Source organism: Aphis gossypii, chromosome 2, assembly GCF_020184175.1.
Source record: "Aphis gossypii isolate Hap1 chromosome 2, ASM2018417v2, whole genome shotgun sequence".
Lineage (NCBI taxonomy): Eukaryota > Metazoa > Arthropoda > Insecta > Hemiptera > Aphididae > Aphis > Aphis gossypii.
The window spans coordinates 30717303-30740469 of NC_065531.1; the positions used below are offsets into that span (position 1 = coordinate 30717303).

The 23167-nt window shown below is 28.7% G+C and overlaps 1 protein-coding gene across 1 annotated transcript in view; it reads right to left on the reverse strand.

Moving 5' to 3' along the window:
• Positions 1-23167, reverse strand: part of LOC114127352 (LIM/homeobox protein Awh) — a 73286-nt gene extending 50119 nt beyond the window's left edge. Inside the window, exons 1-2 of the mRNA XM_050201111.1 lie at positions 23005-23167; positions 5940-5963 (exon numbers count right to left, since the gene is read on the reverse strand). Of these exons, the coding sequence (XP_050057068.1) occupies positions 5940-5963; positions 23005-23016 (36 nt within the window). The 5' untranslated portion in view covers positions 23017-23167. The remainder of the gene's footprint in view (positions 1-5939; positions 5964-23004) is intronic.

Genomic DNA, 23167 nt, shown 5'->3' on the forward strand with positions numbered 1-23167 from the left:
GCATGCCCACGGTGGTTAAACACAAATTGCACAGTGTAAATGTTCATTCACACATGCATAAACGTATATAGAATATAAAGTCCCCTACATAGTTTGGACCGCGAAACTGCAGTGCAGTTTGTGGTGCTCTCGTCATGTTATTGAACAGTGAATAGCTGTTAAATGGGTCGACGGAGCCTCGAGGGAGACCATGCGCGTGATCGTCTCTTATATGAATCTCGCTGTCATTTATAAAAACAGCGTTTGTTTACGATCACATATTATTTATTATGGCGATTTGTCGTGTTTCAGATTTGAACGACTATATAGAATATTATTTATCGCCTTATTTATTACGTATTCATATAGGCACACGTCCAAAGTAAATAGTTGTATGAGACATGAATAATACAATAATTATTATAAATTTAAAAAATATACTTTATAAACTAACCTAAATGATAGTGTACTTATATAATATTAAATTCCTAGAAATTAGAACAAAAATACTAAAATATTTAATTCATTCGAAACTCATATTATATGCTCAATATACTCATAACTAAAAAAATTATAATATTATGCACAAGTAATAATGGCATCTAACTAATAATTGCGATAATTTACCTAAGATCATTATATATTACAATGTACTATAAATTATAATATTTATTGCAACTAATCTGTAACATAAGGTTGCAGATTGCATTAAGCATAATTTGAGGACATAAGCGGAAATTGATTTTTTGAGGGAGAGTTCAAATCTTCCTAATTAAAGAAGAGACTGAAAACTTAGCCACTTGCACAAAAAATGTTTGCTTATTCTATAAGCTAATTACTACTATAAATATAGTAGTAATTTAGGTAGTAGTAAGTTAAGTAGATTTTTAAGATTACTGCCAATAATATGCTTATCTCCATAATGTTGTTACTAATGACAAACCTAGTAAATGCTTATAAACGTAATATAACAAATACTTTTAAATAATAATAATGGAAGGTTACTGTTAATTTATTATAAAAAAAATAGTGTCATAAATCAGCCACCCCTTCGCCACTCAAAAAAAAAAAAAATGTTTTTAAAACTCTTACTAATGTATTGATACTTGAAAGTAAACTTAGTAAATTTCTTAATTAATTTATATAAAAAAAAAAAAGTTATTACTACTTCTAAAAATCCTATTTTCTGAGAAATTTCCCCTTTATAACAACTTCATAAAATTGTATACGTATACCATATATTTATTATAATTTTTCATAGTATTATTAAGAGGAAAAAAATATTACATAATTATTGTCCATCAAAAAATAGGCCGTCATTTAGCATTAAAACTTTAAAGTTAACGTTTAAGGTTAACGTTCAGTAAGTATAATAATAATAGTATCATACATTTATAAAAATATACGATGAAATTAAAAAAAAAAAAATTAACTAAAATCTAAATTGTAATTATTAATTATTTTAATATTAATACAATATTTTAACCTATTGTATAATAAAATAAATCTATCTTATAGTCCCATTATATCATTAAAAGATTTAAATATTTAACATACTGAAATATTAAAATATTAAAAAAATATACCACATATTATATCAGTATTCCTTTATAACTAGAATAATATAAATAATATAAGCTTTCGTCGTTTTTCATCATAGGTCACAAATCACAATATGAAAGGGGAACTATAAATATTGATCCACCATCATTCTGTGGCCTCTTTAATATAGGTACTTTATAGACGTCTCAATTAGCTAGTAATGTTGTACCTACGAAAATACCGTAATTTTCATTCCAATTAATATAATCATATTTAATCCATAAAATAACTTATCTTAAAATATTAAAACGTGCAATATATATATACGATTATAAAATTAATATTATCATTAGCATGACTTATAAATGTATATTAAGCCCAATTGAGGAAACAAAACTTTTTTTAGTCATTGCTGCCCGCAGTCAAAAATAGACGTTATAATATAGTAATAATATTACTGGTATGAAAATATTGTATGTATATTGTCATCCTATAGGCTAGAACTCCTACTCTATTACCACATTCAATATCAATACAAAACCATTTAAGATGTCATGTTTTAAAAAAATATTTTATATGATATATCATATGTAGCAAATATAGTTATTATTTTTAATTTTTTAAATAATAATACTATGAAACTTAAAGACGATTTTCTAAATAGGGTTTATATATTGTGTAAATATATACCTACTTTATGTATAACAATATAGCATATTGTACATTTGTACCATAAGGTAAATGTAGATATGCAATAAACGCACTAGTATAATAATATATGTATAAAGGTTCTCCATTTCACCACGACATATGTTATATTATATGTGATGTAGTTTTACGGATATACGGTACATTGGTTTTTTAAAGTATTAAAATATATTTTCCAGTAGTGTATTTATTATAAATAGCTAGAATTGGTTTATTTTTATAGATAATGGATTTAATTGTATTATTATAGGATATTACATATTATGTACAAATGTACATTATTATATTCTGTATAAACTTGTAAACCTTTCTAGGTAACTATCTTAAAAAAATCAGTATCAATTTTTAATAATCAAAAGAAAAGAAAACTATTCTCTGTTTCTTTTTTTTTTTTACTGAATCTATTATGTATAACTACATATTTTGAACAGTCCCTCATGAGGATTAAAATATAAAATCGAAAAAGAATTCTAATATTGCAACACGGAGATCTCCAAGGAAATATTTTTTAGATTTCTGACTACATTCATACTCAAAACTCTTTCAGTCCAAAAAACTCTCTGGCTATATTGAACAGCATAATTCTATTTGAAGTTAGGTTTCCTATTATGTAAATTGAATTTTTGTCATTATCAGTGCATATAAATAAAATATTTTGAATGTTTGTAGTTTTAATACAGACATAATATTATAATTTAGGTAGGTACACTTGTACACATGATAAAAAAGAAGATTCATGTACCTATAATATGCTCAATATTATAAATTATTATTACGAGTTAAACAATTCGCTTCTCGGTCGTGATTTAGTTGCGTGTGAATACAGTGACGCAGCATTTACAGTCAAGCTATCACTTCGTCATAATCTATATATTTTAAAAGCCGTTGAATAAGTAAATTTAGTTTGTTACTTATTGTGAATTTCTATAATAAAATATTATTATAAGCTACAATAATTCTTCAATCATATTTAAATCATAATAAAATTAAATTGACCAGTAAAATAAAATAGTCTACATGAATTATAAATGTATAGCTAAATGATTTCTCTCTCTATTATACCTATATTATATATTGCCTAATAAATATACTCACGGAAGAAATTTAAATCAATACGCATAGTCAAAATTATATTAAACTTTATAATATACACAGTATACTATTATATTTATTATTTATGTACTTAAGCATGGTTTATTATTAAATTTATAATACACGTATACCGATCAATACAAATTACATAAATCTAGACTCGAATATTACCAAACAACTACTGCTGTAGGTATATTATTTTCGATAAACCATAAGCATTTATTTTTCAGTATGTAATAACTTTATAGGTACCTAGACCTTTGCGCATGCATGTGTATTATGACGATAACTATATTATGATTTTGTTTTTAAGAAGTTTTGGAAATACGGGGCCGGGATACCCGATAGCGCACGCGGTGTATTGTATCAAAAGCCTTCGTCAGCATTTAGTTCACGCCTTTTCCAGTCGACTGAACAGCTCGACGGATTTCCCAGAGCTGGTTGATTCAATTTGCCGTGCGATTTGCTCGGAATACGGGATTGCCGGCACACAAACTCTGGGGTTGTTCTCTTTCTCATCCCTTTTCACGGGGTTTTCAAATGGGGTACAAAACTTTACGTGCACGCGCTCCAGTGTGTATCTATGTATATATATATGATGCATTTATATATGTATATATGTACACTATATACGAGCAATACACGCTCACGGAAGAAAACAACGCAGCAAAAAAAAGAATCGAGAGAGGGAAAAATGGTGACTTAAAATTTCACAAACAACCTCGTAAAGTCACGACGCACAAAGGATACATTATATTATTATATATGTATATTATATAAATACGTGTATATGTGTATATAGTGTGCGTATACGCGGCAAGACTATTTTTTTATCCTGGAAAATATACAAACAAAGATATAAACAAGCGGAGTTACATAAATCTGTATTTTTTGAAATTAGCCCAAGTATATTTGCATAACTTACTATTACGTCTGTAATATAGGGTACTCAACATTGATATATTAGTGATGTAAAATAGATTTCCAATTGCAATATATTTATATATATTGCCTACCTATTACATTATGTATACATTAATCGATAAATCAGTAACGTTTATAAATTGAAGTGAATTATCAAGTATCTATAGTAGGTACTTGGAGTTTTTAAATGTATATAATAATTTATATTTATATTATTTATACCTATAATATACCTGACTTTTAGTATGTTTAATTTTATTTTTATTTATTTTTGACATATATTAGATACATACATTTAACAATTCATATTATATTTTAAGTAACTACAAACAAAATCTATCGGTTAATTAATTTTTGATTATATTATGTATTAGAATTTTAAATTTTGTTATGAGGACACCACATCAACGTATTATGTTGTCTTTGTCTTTGCACAATAGCATATTTGTTTTCAGAATACTTAGCGAACTTTGATTACCATTTCAGTAATAGAATGATCTACCATCAAACTTAAAGGGAAGATATAATTATCTGTGTTTTCATATAAGCTTTTTACAATATTTTAAACTTGAAGGGAATTAAAACAATTTTTAAATTGTAAAATTGTATATACTCATTACTAACTTAAAACTTAAATTATAGTGAAAATAACCAAGGTTAAACACGGACAATATACTTACTTTTAAGTTTAATAATAAATAAATTCACTTTATTATAAAATATTCTACCCAAAATTAAAACTGCTGAACACAAACTTGTTGTCATGCGCGTTTGTAAGACCGAGAAACACATACGCGCGGGTACCTATCCACTTAAATGTTGTTTAAAACTGTACAATTATGTCCTATATACACATAATATAATATATTAAAATAAACATAAAAAAAAACAAAAGTAGAGTACATACTATATATACTTAAAACTGTAAAATCTCAAGTTTACACTTATAAAATAACCAAAATATATTTTATTTGCTGTTTAAATAGACCAAATGTATTTCCTATGATAAACACGTTTGTTTCTGCAACAAAACTGAATAACAAACATCTATCCTAAATAATTGAGTTTAAAATTGGAGAGTCTCTAGGACAACTTTAAATTCGTTTCTAGTAAATTGTATATCCAAGACCTCGTTTGCACAATAATAAAACGTGACAAGAAAATATAAAATTCAACGAAATACGAACAATATACCTATATACAGTTTAACTATAATTATAATAATGTGTTGATTATAAGTATAAAAATTAATAATTAACTAACAAGTTTACTTAACAGTTTACATCAATAAAATTTGGTTATTTTTCTACATCATAAATTATAAAAAAAAAAAATGCAAATAAACATTATAAGCATTTAAGATATACCATATACATAATAAAACAAGACTCTTAATATTTAACAATTTATAAAAAATTAATTTATACAGTTATTAACTTATTTATGAAAAATGTCAACATGACTACTAAAAACTTTAAGTAAAATACTTAATAAATTCGTTTTATAGTGAATAATTAAATTATTTATTACTTTCATTCACTTGTACTATAAAAATTTTCTGTAAAATGTACTTGGACAAGATTACAAGAGGAAAACTATAAAAGTTAAATGTAGTTAAAAATCAAAACAAGCGGCAACTTATAAAAATAAATTTTATTTTAAATAAGCTATTGACTTAAATACTTTAAACTTACCTTACGATGTTTTCGGTAGTTTCTCTATAATAACAAACACACAACAAAAAAAAAAAATTAATTAATTTCAACTAGCACAGTTTAAATGGTTGCCATTTAATACTATACATTATATAGTATACAAGCTTATATATATTACGTTTCCGTCTTAGTAATCAATTAAATTTTTAAATTAGTAATTTACTTTAAAAATTTATAATTTTATTATTTTAATGTGTACCTATACTATTTAAATAAATAAAAAAAAATGGTTAGATGACTATTTTATAAATTTGATAATATAAATTATAAATCATATTTATAATAGTGTATCTATACATTACAAAAAGCTAATTTTTGGAAAGAAATTGTTTTATTAAAAAAAAATACATTGCAATATTTACCAATTAAAATATTTTAGATTTAGATTCAGAGCAAAGAGATGAATGTATTGATTTTTACAATTATGTATGTTTTATGTCTATAACTACCTTTTAGGGTAGATTTTCTAAAATGGGGGTGGTTTCTCGAAATAAAATTAATTTAGTTCGTACTTTGGAGAGTCAAAAGGAAAAATTTTCTTATAATGTAATAATTTAAAAACAAATTAGTGTAGATGATTTTTAATTTTTTTCTATACATTTTGTATCAAGATTTTTAAAAAAATTGATCAAAATTGCAAAAAAAATTGTAAACTATTTTGTAGTTGAAAATTCATAAAATCTTTACATCTAAGTTCTGAAAACTGAACACAAGATTCCTCAAAAGTAACTCATACCATACTGAATCCACTGAATATAAAAATATATGTTTAAAGGCAATTATTTTTTATAAACAATTTAAGTTTAAATTTAAACGAAATTGTTACTGTCTTATTTAAAGATATTATATTTTTATACTATGAAACTATTTTACTAATGTACCATATATACAAAAATATTTTATTACGTTTTGAATTATATAAGTTGATTACAAATATGGTATGAAATAAATATATTATTATTATATTTAAACACTAATAATACAATAAATACAATATTTTCGGAAAAAATCATATCATCATACTGCTATATTAAATGTAAAATAAATTACTTTAATAGTTATATAAAAAAACATATATCACAAAATATTACACTTAATTCATTGTTATATATTATTTTTTCTATGCAAAAATACATCATCGAGTTACCATATTAACAATGATATTGTTTAGCAGATATATTATTCTTGTTTCAGTTAAATTTTAAATTTATCTTACAATAAAATATTTAAATTATTGAGAACTATATATGTTAAAAAAATTATACTTTTAAAAGCAGTTTAAAATCACTATCAATGTTTTAAATTATATATAATTATACAGTTTATAACTTCTGATTACTGCTGCTGCAGCTGTGGCAAAGGACTCGATGATGCGTTTAGACACTAATATAATTATAACATTAAGCGTATACGGTAGGCACCTATACACACTGTTTGGGGTGAACGGGGTGGCGTGTAAAAGATTAGCAGACTAAATCATAATACTGCATTATACTCACACAGTATATATTATTTATATACGTTAATACGTAATATATAAATTTAACATTTACGGCATTATTGTGACGTGCCTTTTGAAGAGAATAAAAAACCACACGTGCATTATTATATTATCGTCATATTATTATTGTAACTCCTGTAATTCCTTTTACATTATTATTATACGTATTATATTATACAGTATGTACACGGCGGCGGTTGCGTGGCGCACGTGTCCGTTCGTGCCGCGGGAAGCGCGCATCGAAAGACTCAGGTCAGGTGGAAAAAGTCTCTTTTTTTTCTCCACCCTCTCCCTGCTCTGCCCGTTGAATATGTATAATGCGCACACACGTCTATATAATATTGTACGTATAGTGCGTGTGTGTGTGTGAGATGTCACCGCACTGGGAAACTGTCAGCGGACTGGAATGATCGCGTTATACGCGCGCGCGCAAAGGATATACAGCCTACGAGGACGACGACGACGTGTACGACGTGTATGCAGGCCGCCGACTGTGGAGTCCACGTCTCTCGCACGCGACTCCTCCTCGCAGGACACAGCAAGAGATCGCCCGCGGAGTCTGTATAATATAATATTATATTATGCAATCGTCAAAAAATACGTTCCCACGCGCATTGCAATGCGTCACGCGCGCGCAAAAACGACACAGAAATAAAATTATAATATAAATCTCTCCGATCGATGCGAACGCTATATAAAAAATATTATATAGGTACTTATTATACTATAATATACACACACACATATATATATATGTATAGTGGTTATTACGACTTCTGGCTACCGTGCGCGCGTAATCCAAGTACAAAATCGAGGTTAGGTGTTTTTTTTTCCTATTTTTATTGCCGCGTGTGTGCCGACCAAAGCACCTATATATATTCTTATTTCGCGTTTATTTAACGTCGTAAAAACTTCTTCGTATATACATCTATAATAGTCACGACTATAATACGCGTTTACCGTATACATTATATTATATTTTCGACACGCATAATATTTAGACGGTTGTACAAGAGTATAATTTATATTCTATTAAATTGTAAATACGTACTTCTACAGGGTAATCCACTGAGCGTGATCATCCCCAATTTTTCATTCGATACTGAATTTATTCAAATTCTGATTTTTGAAATTCCTTAGAATTTTTTGAATTCTTAAGGAGTGTTTTCTAGGAACACTATAACTAACACTATAACTTCTGGTCTTCAAACAAGAACCCTACCTTTTTACTGTAAATTATTTGGCAGATAATTTAAAATTCGAACGAATAGTTTCTCAGTTATTGAAATGTTTTTTATTAAGGATTATTGTCCTAAAAAATGGTTTTACTGCAAAAATAAAAATAGATTTAATATTGAATCTAGTAATTAATAATAAAAAATGTTATTACTTAAACAACTTTTATAAATTATAAGTGTTAATAAATTAATGTTCATTCGCTAAAATATTTGAATCACCATAGCTCCCCATATCTTTTAAATCGTTATCATGAACCTATTGATCTTAGTACACAAAGTTAAATAATTCAAAACTAATCGAGTTTTGATTTTGATACGTGAAAGTTTTTAGAAAAAATATTCATTAAATAATTTACAGTAGAAAAGTAGAGTTCTCATTTAAACAAAAATTTGTATCTTCTCAAAATCCTTAAGTAGTACAAAACTCTCAAAAATTTTAAAATACAATCTTAAATAATTGTTCACCAAAAAAAACAAATTTTGAATGACTGCTTTACTAAAGACCAGAAAGGGTGATCATATACTTGGTGAATCGTTCTGTATATAATATATACATTATGCAGAGTAAATAATGTAAGTATACCACTTCACATCGAAAAATACGTTTTAAGACGAAATGATCAAATCGATGACATTATTTATTTTAAGTTTACTTGGTTTGTGTATAGATACTACTGGTTAGTCAGACTCAAAATTTAAAAATTTTGAATTCATACGAGTTGCGGCGAGAAAGTTATAAAACAATAACGTGTAGGCATAAACTCGTCAATTTGGGCGGCGTATAATACGGTATGATAAATCATTTGGATCGATACCTCAGATCGAATAAATAAATAAGTATTTTTTCGTGATTTTGCAATTTAATTTTTCCCACATCCAATCTAGTACCTTTACTATATCTATCTACGTCGTATGTATATATTATATAGCCTACACATACCCGAGACTATTGAGATTGTACTATTCGTTGATCGTGTTGAGATAATTATTATATGTTCACTAATTTTATTTCTCTCGCGATCTATGCATATTTCAAAAAAACTCGTGACATATATTTCCTGATATAGGTATTACCCACACTCGTGTTTACTCCTAGTGAAACACATACATATACGTATTAATAGTCTCTATAAATTTATCAAAATATTAAAATCGTACATTATAATATACGTTCTACGGTTTTTAGTGGCCCGCAACGGCCATTACAGCCAAACGCGTAAAATTATTACGGTACATGCGGTGTAAGAACGACAAGTGGTCGATCTATAAAAATTGATGATCCGTCTTCACATAATATAATCAACCCGCCCGCGAAGCTAATGAAAGAGTGTGACCGCGGGGTCAATCGGAGCACCATGATTGCGCTCCCTCTCGCGCGTACACATGTATCTATACGTTTTGTCTGTGGGGTCGATCGTCGTATGTATAACGCGCACGTCGTCCGGAACCCACACCCTACTATGCACATAATATATAATATTGTATTTACTATAGCTACAGTCTATATATATACATAAGTACGCAGTCGGATGTATTATATTATTATGTACATTACAGTCATTTGGGAATACCAATTACACCACAGGTTTTTCGGTTTGTTTTCGGTTCCCTGCGTGTTTTTCAACCCATTCGCCGAGGTGCCGCCGCGTATTATATAGACATACAACTTTATAACAAGTACGTATTAGCAATCACGTTGTACATCGTAATTGAAACATATATTATATTATGTTGACTATACATTATGTTGACGACAACCCGGAAAAAGGCACGTCTTTGTAATAAATATACCGTCGTTATAACAACCCCGATGCCGTACAACATTTTAAAACGTATATATACGCAGTACTGACATGTTTCGTCGTGATCCAATTAACAACTAGACCACAGAATCGGTAAAGGCAATGATTCTGAAAATTATCGCGAAATCATGAAGATTTTAATAACTACTGCTATATATATATATACATGCGCGATGCTCGATTTCGCATGATTTTGTATACAACGTCGCCATTTATTTGCTATAGTTTTATAAACTTAAAATTTATAATTAAAATTAAAAAGTCGAAAAATTCATGAGTATCGAGTATGATTGTCCGGTAAGCATAAAATTAAAACAATATAATTTGAAAACAAATATTTTAAGTTATTCATTATAATTGAAATTAATTCATAATAATAAAATTGAAGCATATATTTTTATTTATTTTTTTTAAAAAATGTCAATTATTATTGTTATGAAAATCAAAGTTGTTTTCATTAGTTTTTATTGAAACGACTTTCTGAGTCTTTTTCTATATCATATTACTGAAGAGTAGAAGAGTATGTCTAGCGAGCTATTTTCATGTGTGTGCAAAGTTGATATAATAACATTTAAATGTGATATTTTTTTGTTGGATAAAAAATATATGGAGAAGAATATTAAGTTTATAAACTACTGAACTGATAATACTACTGCGTTATACGAAAAAAAAATGGGTTTGTATCTTATTACAACTTATTACAACTTATTAAATTTCTTTTAAAATCTGTCAAAAATTTAAAATACAAAAATAAATCCATAATCATAAAAAATGAACCACACGTCAAAATATTAAACACTACAATAGTTTAATAATATTGTTTTTAATTATTAAATATTCAAAACTTGCCTTAAAATAAAAATATCAAAAAAAAGAAAGAAAAAAGATCTCAAGGTGAAAAAAAATGATAAAAACTCATTGTTTACAATACCTGTATGATTAACACACTTAATAAAAATGTCCATAAAAACTATAAATTATTCTTTGTTGAAACGGTTCGTTATGTGCGATATTGCGATGAAAATAATATCTTATTTACATTAAATCCTAAAAGTGTCGCAACTGCTACGTTCCTAACGTACCTATTTAATTTTTTTTTTTTTTTTTTGAACGATCACAGTGTATTCAATCGTCAATGCCATAGCTAGAGCCTTAATAATTTTATACTAAAACCTCTGATTTTATCATTCAAGTTTTTTTTCAATATATAATATAAATTTTAAGTAGTATTTAATCATAAAATTTTAAAAAAAATCGTATATTTCAAAATTTTCTATTCCATTATTATTAGATTAATGTTATTAGCACCTATACTAAGGTGTAGATACTTACTAAAACTTATTTAAGTGAAAATTTGTCCTACAATTTAACCATATAAGATAGTGTTTTATATTTTATGTTAAACAAAAAACATTATGTTATTTTATTATTGTATGTCATTCTAAAATTATGAAAGAAATGTTTGTTCTTAATGTGTAAATATATAATTTAGCAAATTTTACTCACGTATGGTACTTTGTAAAGCGGTTATTTTTTTATTTATTCTACAAGAAATTAATAGACTCCACAGAACATGTTCAATTATTATGATCAAATTCCCTAAAAGGACTGACAATCACAAAAATGTTAAGATATATATAATTATTTGTTTCATATTATAGTTATTTCTTAAGTTAAAAAATACAAATATTCAATATAAACTCATGACTCATCAGTATATAATTTACTCATTAAAAATGATACTAATACAGTAATGCAGTTCTTAAATAAATTATAATTAAGTGCCTAGGTACTGACAATTTTCAACAAGAATGTTATACCTAATACATCTATTATATTTTAAAGGTATACAGCATTATATGGTATGTAAAACATAAAAGTAGATTAATAACTGATTAAAAATGTTTTTCAAAACTTATGATTTATGGTCGATTACTCAGAAACATATAAAAAATAAATAAAAATATCCATTATAGATCCTGTATACCTGGATTGATAAAAAATATACCTACATTTTATTTATAATTGTATCATTTTAACTTTTGCGGTTTTGCCATAAGCATTTAATATAAACAGTAAACACTCTCAATTTAATGAAGTTTGTCTTAATTATATCAATTTTCAACAAAATTTTTCCTATTTATAATTTAAATGTGTACAACATTTTAGTTTATATACTGTAATATGTAACTTAGATTCATTTAAGTATAAAAAGTAAATATTACCTATAGAAAAAAAATATTTACTAATATTGTACAAGCTTTTTACACCATAGGTAATTCATGAAAAATCTATTGAATAGATTTTTATACTATTTGTTTACTCGTATACTTCTTAACATTGAAAGATAATGTGTACAACGTTCATATAATATAGAAAATATAAGATATTCAAATATGCATTATACACACTCGATTACTTCGGATTTTTGTTATAATTTGAATTTTCTTAAGTTTATTAATTTATAACAGGCGCAAATATAGTTCTTAAATTAATCAAATAATTTAACTAAAAAAAAAATTGTGAACTAATACAAGTATCAGTAAACTTATTAGTAGGTAAGTTAATATTTATAATCTAACTATAGCAATATTGTCTAGATTCTATGTATTAATCGTTCTATTTAATTATAATAAATTATTTTATTAACTTGATGATAAAAATGGTCAAGCTATAGACTATAGTTATAGTATTATTTACTGTTTACTTATGTGTTATTAATTTCAATAATTATTAATAATCAAATTATTTCCTAAATGTAAACCAAACAAAAAAGATAATCATATTATTAAATTTTTGTCATATGACAAAAGAAGCTACTCATTTGACATTAATGATTCGCATTGAATGCAAATTATAATAATGATATGGTTTTTAAATATATTTCCGGGAAGTTAAACATTTGAAAGGGGAATGCCGAGTAATTGTCGCGATCAATCGACGAATAATGAGTCCGCGCATAATATTTTTAAAGTGTTGAAGCCGTAAAATTCGGAAATCAAATTCCATTCATTAACAAATTACCATTACTATTAATTATTGTTGTTTATAAGTAACAAATTATTATTATAATTGTAACTAAATATTTTCTATCACTGAAAACTTTCAGGTATGATTATGTCACAATGGCATATAGTAGGCAGTTTGATTAAGTAAAACGCTAAAATTTAGTATAAGTACCGACCGTATACATAATACAAATATTGTACTATACTTTGTATTGAAGTTATTTACGGAAATTATAAACGAAAACCAAAAGTAATTCTGGTCGACGGCGGTCTTACAGTTTTGGCGATTATTTGAATAGTTCAAATAAAAACAGTGAATTCAAATTTAATTTATTCGGGGGTTAAGAGAAAAGAACAATGAAAAAAGTCCGACACGAAGGCACAATTATCAATAAAATATTAAAATCTATTCGTATAATTATTATTCCTTTCGTAAAAAAAAAAAAAAACCCGAGGATTTTCTTTTTACGCGAATAATAAAGATCGTTCTTTTTTCACACCAAACGTTAATTCCTCGACAAAAAAATTGATGGAGGAAGGGTCGTTTATATTAAAATACATTTATTTTTTCACTGCTACGTCATAGTATTCATAATAATATAATACATACATATAATATAATATATATATATACGTTTTATGCGTGGAAAGAGAAATAATTTCGAAAGGAAACAAAAACGGTGCTATATATACTTTACCACAACGATTGATAGTTCGAGGACAGTGGAGGGGATTACACAGTCGTGCGTATAAAAACAATAAAACTAAAAAAAAACCGCAATTTCCTCGACCCCTTGTCATCCTCTTCACGTTCACTAACGCCAATCGCCGTCACACCCAAAGGTTTGGCTGTTTGCTCGCCGAATATATTATAATATTATTATGAATTTTAACCAAATATTATATATATTGTGACAAGCGGCCGAAGGGCATGCGGAGTCACGACGACGATACATGACGACATGGCTCATTTACATTCGCACCGCCGCCGCGGTTTTTGGCATGTCAAACACCGCCGCCGACGGCGTCGGACGACCGAATAAGCTTGAATCATCCCTCTCCGCCCTCCTTTCATTCCGACCACGAGGTATATATATAGGTGTATGTACAGAGTCATCGTGTCGTTACCACGGTAACTTTGTCACCGGACGATGGCCACTCCCACCTCGGTGGTTTTATTTGGGAGCTTTTAAAAAAAAAAAACAATCCGACGAACCGCCCCCTCGACCGCTTATATACGTACCTACACATGACTTCTCTATAGGGATCCGGAGGTCGGAAATTCGGTTCCTCTCTTCCCGCCAATAGCAAACTATATATAATACTTGTACACAATCTAATAAGTAGAAAATATAAAACAATAATAATACAAAGCACATTTCTGTAAAACTGCGCATAACGCAAATATTTTACCAAAGCTTAACTACGTCTTAGATTTTTGGAAAATCTTCAAATACTGCACGTCATACGTACCTACGTATTATTATTACAATAGTTATTTAGATATGTGTATGTACTATGTATATAATAAACAAAGCATGGGACGTATCTCATAATCACATAATGTACAAAACCTACAAAAAATTCTGAATAATTTAAAATATTCTTACAAATTACAATTTAATAATAATTAAGAATCTTTAAATGTTATATGTTTGTTCATTTAACTCTCAATATAAAATATAATAATATTATGTTTGATGTATGGGTATAATGTAGAATTTACCAAGTTTGTCTAGAAAAACTTGTCCAAGGACTTTGCTGCGATAAATATACCTCAAACCGGTGATAAACACGATTTCACGTTTAAAATAATGATATAACAAGAGTTTTCATACAATTTTAAATTTATAGTGTATATTATGGATGTATATTCTGCACAGTGCACATGCTAATTAAGTGCATATGGAAAAATATATAAATTTACAACATAATATGTATACAACCTATATAAAAATTATTTATAATATTTTATTATTTTCAGATATGTACTTCAGCGTAACTTAAAAATGTATTCTAGATTTAAAACAGCCTTAAATACGAAGGGATCGTTTAGGAAATATCTGGGATATTTTAAGGGTGTTTATATATTTCCTAAAATTATTTTAAACACTTTTGAATATTATTTACGTTTAAATAAATATATAGTTCCACAAAAACCTATTAATAGGTAGTATAGTAATATATTGATACATATAGTATTATGAATAAAAATACATACAACGACATCAGACATATTGCCTAAACTGATGAAAGAGCATGGTCGCAAAATCTTCTGCAAAAGTATATATAGCCACCACGAAGTAGTGTTGTGTAACACTGAATTATAAATTATTTTAAGTAGTAGGTATCCATATTCAATTGCGCCTTACTGCAGGGTCTTTTCGGCTAAAAAGTAAAAACCATTCAACCGCGACCACACGCCGCGTTTACTTATGTATTATAATAGGTTTCAGGTTATTTTGTTTGTTTGCCCTGAAACAGCGTGACACGCGTAAGACGCATTATTTTCTATAAAATATAAACACTGCCCATAAATCATCAGAAACACAATAAAAATAAAATAAAAAATGAAAAATATTTTAAAAAATCGCCATGGGATGATCTCTAAAATTACTACCTCTTTCGATACTAAGAATTATTGAAACTTACCGACAGTACACAATAATATTATATTATTGAATGTGCGTCGTATACGCGTACCTTTAGTTATACTTTATCCACCTACTCACTATGTAAATATAATATTCAGTAGCTGTATAATAATTTCACAATATTTTCAAAATATAATTATCTATTGACTTCTTTCAAAATGTCTAATTTTGTGAGGTAATTTTTCTAATGATTTGTCATATAATATTAAAGATATCTATAGGGTATAGAAAGTCGAAAAACTTATCTGAGTACTTCAGAGTTCAGAATATCATTGTAAAAATTTAAAAAACTATTACTTTGTTTGTGATTTAAATTAAATAGGTAAATAAGTGAACACAACCTTTGTTATTGCGGGTGTGTCAAGATATCCAACAAATGGTTTAATAAAAATAAAAATGAAATAAACTGTGGACTTTATTGTTTGTTTTCGTTATTTTGAATTTTACTATTCACTAAATTCAAGTCAACTGAATTTACTAAATAATTAAAAAATTCTGTAGTTAGTGTAACAGTAACATGATACAGGTACCCTCTCGAGCTAAAACCGTGAGTAGTAATTGAGCGTTGAACCACGTTTCAAACCATCGTATAGTGTATATATTTTCATGAATAACATGATTACTAAACCATTTGACCAAATAGTTTTCCAGTTAAAATTAACACAATAATATTATAGGATACATTTTATTATCGATGTTGTTGCTTTTACGCGTATAACCTATGTCCTATATGATAATACGACGTATCCTGAAAGGGTTGAAGCTTTAGTCACTTTAAAATATTAAACCCGTTATTATTTATTCTAACTAAAAACTCGTCAATTGACTTACTCATTTCAGTATATATTCTTTTGTACATGTATTGTATCACCATGCTCTTCAAAATGCTATGTTTTTATTGTAATTAATTTTTTTCCGTGTTGTATTATATATAACCAGATTATGATTTTTTTTTTTTAAGTTACACTGCCTCGGATCAAAATAATAACGATTAAATGAAAAATATCACCGGTAAGCCTATGACGTATCGTATCCCCTATATTATAGCTAAATAATATTTAGGTACAATATTACCCTCGTATTGGTTTTCGCGACATTACGTCTCCGTTGCGGCAAAAACGATTATATAGCTGTTAAACACGACAATAATACGTCGTACCTACTCTGTTTTTGCTGAAGTCTATTATACAAGTATAATTTATACTATCGTCCCTGTCCACTGCGATTGCTGCCCGACACACATGTTATTTGGTTACCGGTTTAAACGTCCTCTCGCAATGAATGCCATGTACATACACGTATTATACAATACATACATGACGAGTGACACACACACACACACACAATATCATATATGCATAATACCATAGCGGTATAGTCTATAAATATATATATTTGTGGGTGTGTGTCTGTGTGTTCGGTTACTGTGTATAATATTATATGGATAGACAATGGGATTACACGGCGGCGTCGGCGACTCGCGTATGTCGCTCGCGTTAGCAGTCGGGCCCGGAAGGGTCGTCGCACCCTTCACCCGGTACGCGTGTAATCTCGTTATAAGTCCCGCGTGCTTACATATTATTATTATTCGTATTCGTATTCGCATTCGTATTATTACGTCTGCCTATGGCGACCGCGCGATATCGATACAAAGTTCGATAAACCAACGTACCTACATCATATATGTATATGTATTTCATTATAACATACAATACGAGATGCGTATATGATATCATATATACCACAAAACGGTTACCAATACGTACAATATGCGATGTAACTATTTTAATTCACAACGATAAATCTGTACGGCCAGAGTTCAGGTGTACCTACATATTATTATACGCATACACTGGTGCGGTTTTTTTATTACGTTATGACTGTAAAATATATTATCGAGGGCCGATCGACCCATATCCCGCCGCTACGCACCCCAAACTCTGGTCGTACAGCCGTCACCTGTCACACAGGAGCTTTTTAGATTTTCGATATTATATACATTATTAAATATATTAGACGGGCCGAGTTTACTGATGCGAATATGACAGACGAAAAAATAAGTGATTACGGTGAGAGAAGGTCGTATATTGACTATATCGTGTGATAAGAGTCCTGGGTGGATTGGCTTATTTATATGTAGGTGATACATCAATAAGATATGTCTATGGTACGACTTGAAAATAAATTATTATTCATTTGTACAGATTGTACATTTATAATAAGATAACAACAAAGAATTAATTAATTTAAAATAAAAAAAAAAAACCAAAGAAGACGCTATGCTATATTTTAGTGTACCTATAGGTACTTGACCATGTTGATTATCGACAGTTATAGCGACCGTATCTTTTTTTACCGGCTACCAAAATCAGACATTCTAGCTAGAATTAATTCACTACTCGTTTGATTTTTAGGTTATACATCGTTTGCGCATCGGGTGCTTAAAAGTTCGTACATCATTTGCGTATCAATATTATTATTAAACAATATAATTGGCAAAAAAGGTTTACACCCAAAACTGCAAGTTGTTTTCCAACTTTTATCTGTAAATATTAAATCTCTAAATTTACTCTCGTAATATTCAATTTTTAAATATTGTATGAATATTTCTGTTTTAAAATAAACATGTACCGAAGTAACATTGTGTAGGTAATCAATTAGAAATAACATGACGAGATTAACAACTACAGTACATGGTTAATTAATCGATTTAGTATATCAAGTATATCAAGATAGATTGTAGATTACTGGATAGTAAAATGGAGATCCTGTCGAGATGAACGATTGTACCTAACTATTATTGTAATGTGTCATATTTAAATGAACACTTTGTGTTTATTTCAATATGTGCATTAATATAATTATGACTACAATTCAATTGAATTGGTCCAATTTATTTTTAATCGTTTGTTTTTATTTATTACACAGGATTTATGACAATCATTGAATTTTCAACCAAACATTACTTTTTATAACCTTATAGTTGTTCAGAATATTGATGCACATTTGATGTGTGACAATTTTATGCAGGTAAAACAGACAATTTTCAAATTATAATCAGCCACTAAAGCACAAACGATGTACGGTATTTTAGCACAGGTAAACAGACGATGCACAAATGGTATATGGCCCTGAAGATAATGTCATAAAAAAGTACTCACATAAACATCATTGTAAAATCTTTACAATTATCGCTTCGCCCAGAATCTAAAAATAATATAATATGAAATATACTTATATAGATTGACAGGCAGTCTGTATTTAGAAGTTAGAATCGTTTTTCGTATACAATAATTCATCACTGATTTAAAAATTAATAGATCCATTTCATAAACCTTATCGGTATTTATTTTACAACAAGCAATACCTACTTGTCTACCTTTTTTTTTCATGGTAAGAATATGGCGATTTAAAATAAAATGTGAGGCTTCTATCAAAACCTTTAATGCGCCGATAAATAATGCGCAATTTTCGTCTATCGACTTTTTTAGAGTATAAATAAAAAGTGTGCGGTTTTTGGATGCTACACACTACAATCTATTGGTTCTTTATGTTTGTCGTTCAAGGCGGGCGTCGCGGGCGTGTCGTGATTTCGTTAAAAATAAATAAAATGACAATGATGAATAAAAATCATCTCCGTCGTCGGTAAACACGTATCGTTTTGTTTGTTAAAAACGCAATGTTTTACAATATTATACAATATAATGTCATCACATATTATATGAATGCGATATAGGGTAGGACCCAAATATACACACACACACACACACACGCATATATGTATATGGTATATTTGGAGCGCATAATATATATTGTACACGCAGAAGAAGAAACAACAACACCTAAAATGCGTGATGCAGCGTGTTGGCCTTGTGTATATACAAATATTGTTTATTCATATCTAGTTAGGGCTCGTAACGCACGTATTTGTGCGTAACATTTGCCGGTAGAGAGAGAAAGAGCAAACAACGTTATACACAGTGTAACAGTTCCTTTGGTTGTTTGAGTTCAGATTTACCCCGAACATATCGACGAGTCCCGCATATATACATATATATATATATATATATATATAAGTGTATGTGTGTGTGTGTAAACGACGAGTAGAGGAAGAGATGAGTAGTAGTAACAAAGACAAAACTTTCGCGCCCAAATCGAGTGAATTCACGTATAAATGTGTATTTTGTATGTATGTGTGTGTGTGTGAACCCGGTACAGTTGTTACATTCCGGAATGAGCACGATAGGACGAGCTCTCCCTACTGGGCTTATTTACACGGTAAACTTTGGTAGTAAGTATACATAAAGATATCGTTTACTATTTATAAAATCAGTTAATATTCCAACGACGAATTATCACGTAATATAAAATGTTATAAAAACGCGAGCCATGGAACGGAAATGAGCACATAATAACGTATACATCACTTTTGCGATTCGTCGTATGCTTAAGGAAAATCGTAATAAGTTTTGTACGCGAGTTTTATCGATTCCATAATATTGTGTAATTTGTACAAAATGTTCACTTGACCTGCAGTATTCGAAAAATATATGACTGTGTAGTCTGTATCAATATCTTTAAAATACCAACACCATAACGATAATAATACAAATGAATTGTATCGTAAAATTCAAAACCGAAAGATATATTAATGTACGTATTTAGAGTGAAGTAAATAGTGGAAAACTGTTAAAGCAGTTTTCATAAGATTCAGAAGACACTTGTTATGCTAATTCATATATATATATTTTAAAAAATATGCATAATGTGATATTTTTAAATAAATAATTTGACGCACATTAGAAATTGCCAAATATCGTTCGGTTATTGATTTTTAAAAAAACAAAAAAATAATTCGCTTGTATCACGCTCACGCAACACATATAGGCAATAGTTACATCTTTTTCTCTCTCACACATACACACACACACACACTATGTCTCTGACTCTCTCTCGGTATATCTATAATACGTAAAGCCAGTTATACGCGTTCGCGGGTAGTGGCGCATTTTTATATTTTTTTTTCAACATCAGTCGGGTCAAAATATTTTGTAGCTAATTGTAATAAAAGAAACGACGAATCGATATTCGACGGCGGCACAGTAGGATTGATGAATACGCGGGCGCGCGAGTACGGTTGAGCGGTCTATAAGTAAAAAAAAAAATAAATAAAAAACGAAAATCCGCCAACTATATGTACGCTGACGAAGGGGTCTTTTTTTACGCGGAGTTCAAAGGGCTCTGGCAACACAACGCCACATATATACACGCCGGTAATAATAATAATCCCGTTTCGCGATTCCCGCCCGCACTGGGGTGCATACCATTTCGATTTTGGACATTTGTAAAAACTCACTCGCACTGCACTACATACAATTATATGGCGTACACATACACACACATACACATATTATTTCACCAGGCGATTATTACTTTTATATTTGCTCTCTGCCGTTTGCCTTCCGTCTGTCGATAGGCCGACGATCAAATCCTTTTATAGCGCAAAGTTCCAAATAAACGATTGACAACGACATCTGCCATAATATGTATTACATTCACACACATATATATACACCGGCGATAATAATTATTCCACTCGCACCCTACAGAACTAACATCATCATTTATGAGATACGACAGTCGATATAAGAATAATATATACCTAGTATTTAGTAGTTTATTTATATATTACCTATATGTTTAGAATCAGATACATTTTGGAGGGAGCGATTTCGTATTTAATATAAATATATAGGCACGCCTTAACAATCGATGGAATAACGCGACTGTTTTACCAAGGTTTAACTTTTAGATTTTAAAAATGCGTATTGTATATTATGAAATAATATACAATAAACAAAGCAGTCGTCCGCAATAATATTTCATAACTATACTTTCTATATTTTTTCTAAAATTCGTCATATAACTCGTTACGCCAATATTTTAACAAGATTTAACTTGGGTTCTAATTTCTAATGTAGTATATTAAATAAAAGTTTAAGAATTAAATATTATGGTCAGAATTATACTAATCAGATTATATAACTATTATTGATATACCTGAAACATATTTAGTGATACAGTCAATGACTTCGTAAAACTCCAAAATAAAATATATATTAATTAATAACTATTATTTGTATGATAAGTTGAATATTATAAATTTTAGCGAATAACCTAAACTTTGGATTTTCCTTCACCGGCATTGCCTTAAATGGCCTAAATTAAATTGACATCCTCTTATTTTACTAAGCCAAACTTCCGCAGCAGTACTATTGATTACAGGTTCAAAATCTATAAAAACTTCAATAGAAGAGAACGTTACACCAGTGTATTTGGTCAATTTGGAGTAGTGAATTACAATATGTTGAAATTTGTATATATACGTGGTCATGTTACATTTTTGGGTAATAAAAAAATACAAGCAGTAAATATATATCATTTTTAAGGCCGTGGATGGTAAAAAATTGTGTAAAGATCTTGGGACAGCCTTTGGACGTCAATACGTAGGTATATAGTTTTTTTTACGTTACATCAGTTGTGTTGCATAGAAAAACCAATTATAGATGTTAAGCGGGAGCTTTATATTATCGTTTACAAATAAAAATTATTCACCTTTTTTGATTTTATTTTCCCTGATTATTAAAGAAGAATGTAATTCCTCAGTTCAATTTGGTATAGTTAGTACCCCCCTCCCACCAGATAAACGTGCCCGTCGCCCGATAAATATTGTATCGAACTAATGAAAAATCAATGTTTGAGATGTCGGTTTTACTGTGGTTATAATCAGTGTTACTTTTAACTATTATATTTGAAGGAGATAATTTTAAAAAGCACTTACAATTTTTGACATAACAAGGCCACCGCTGTACGTCTTCTTTTTATGTTTGAGGAAAACTGAATTTGTAACCGTCGTAAATAATAAGTGGCTTCGATTTTTAACTAGGTATTAACAGTATTAATGAACTCCATCATGATGATACAAGTAGATACAAAACTGGCTT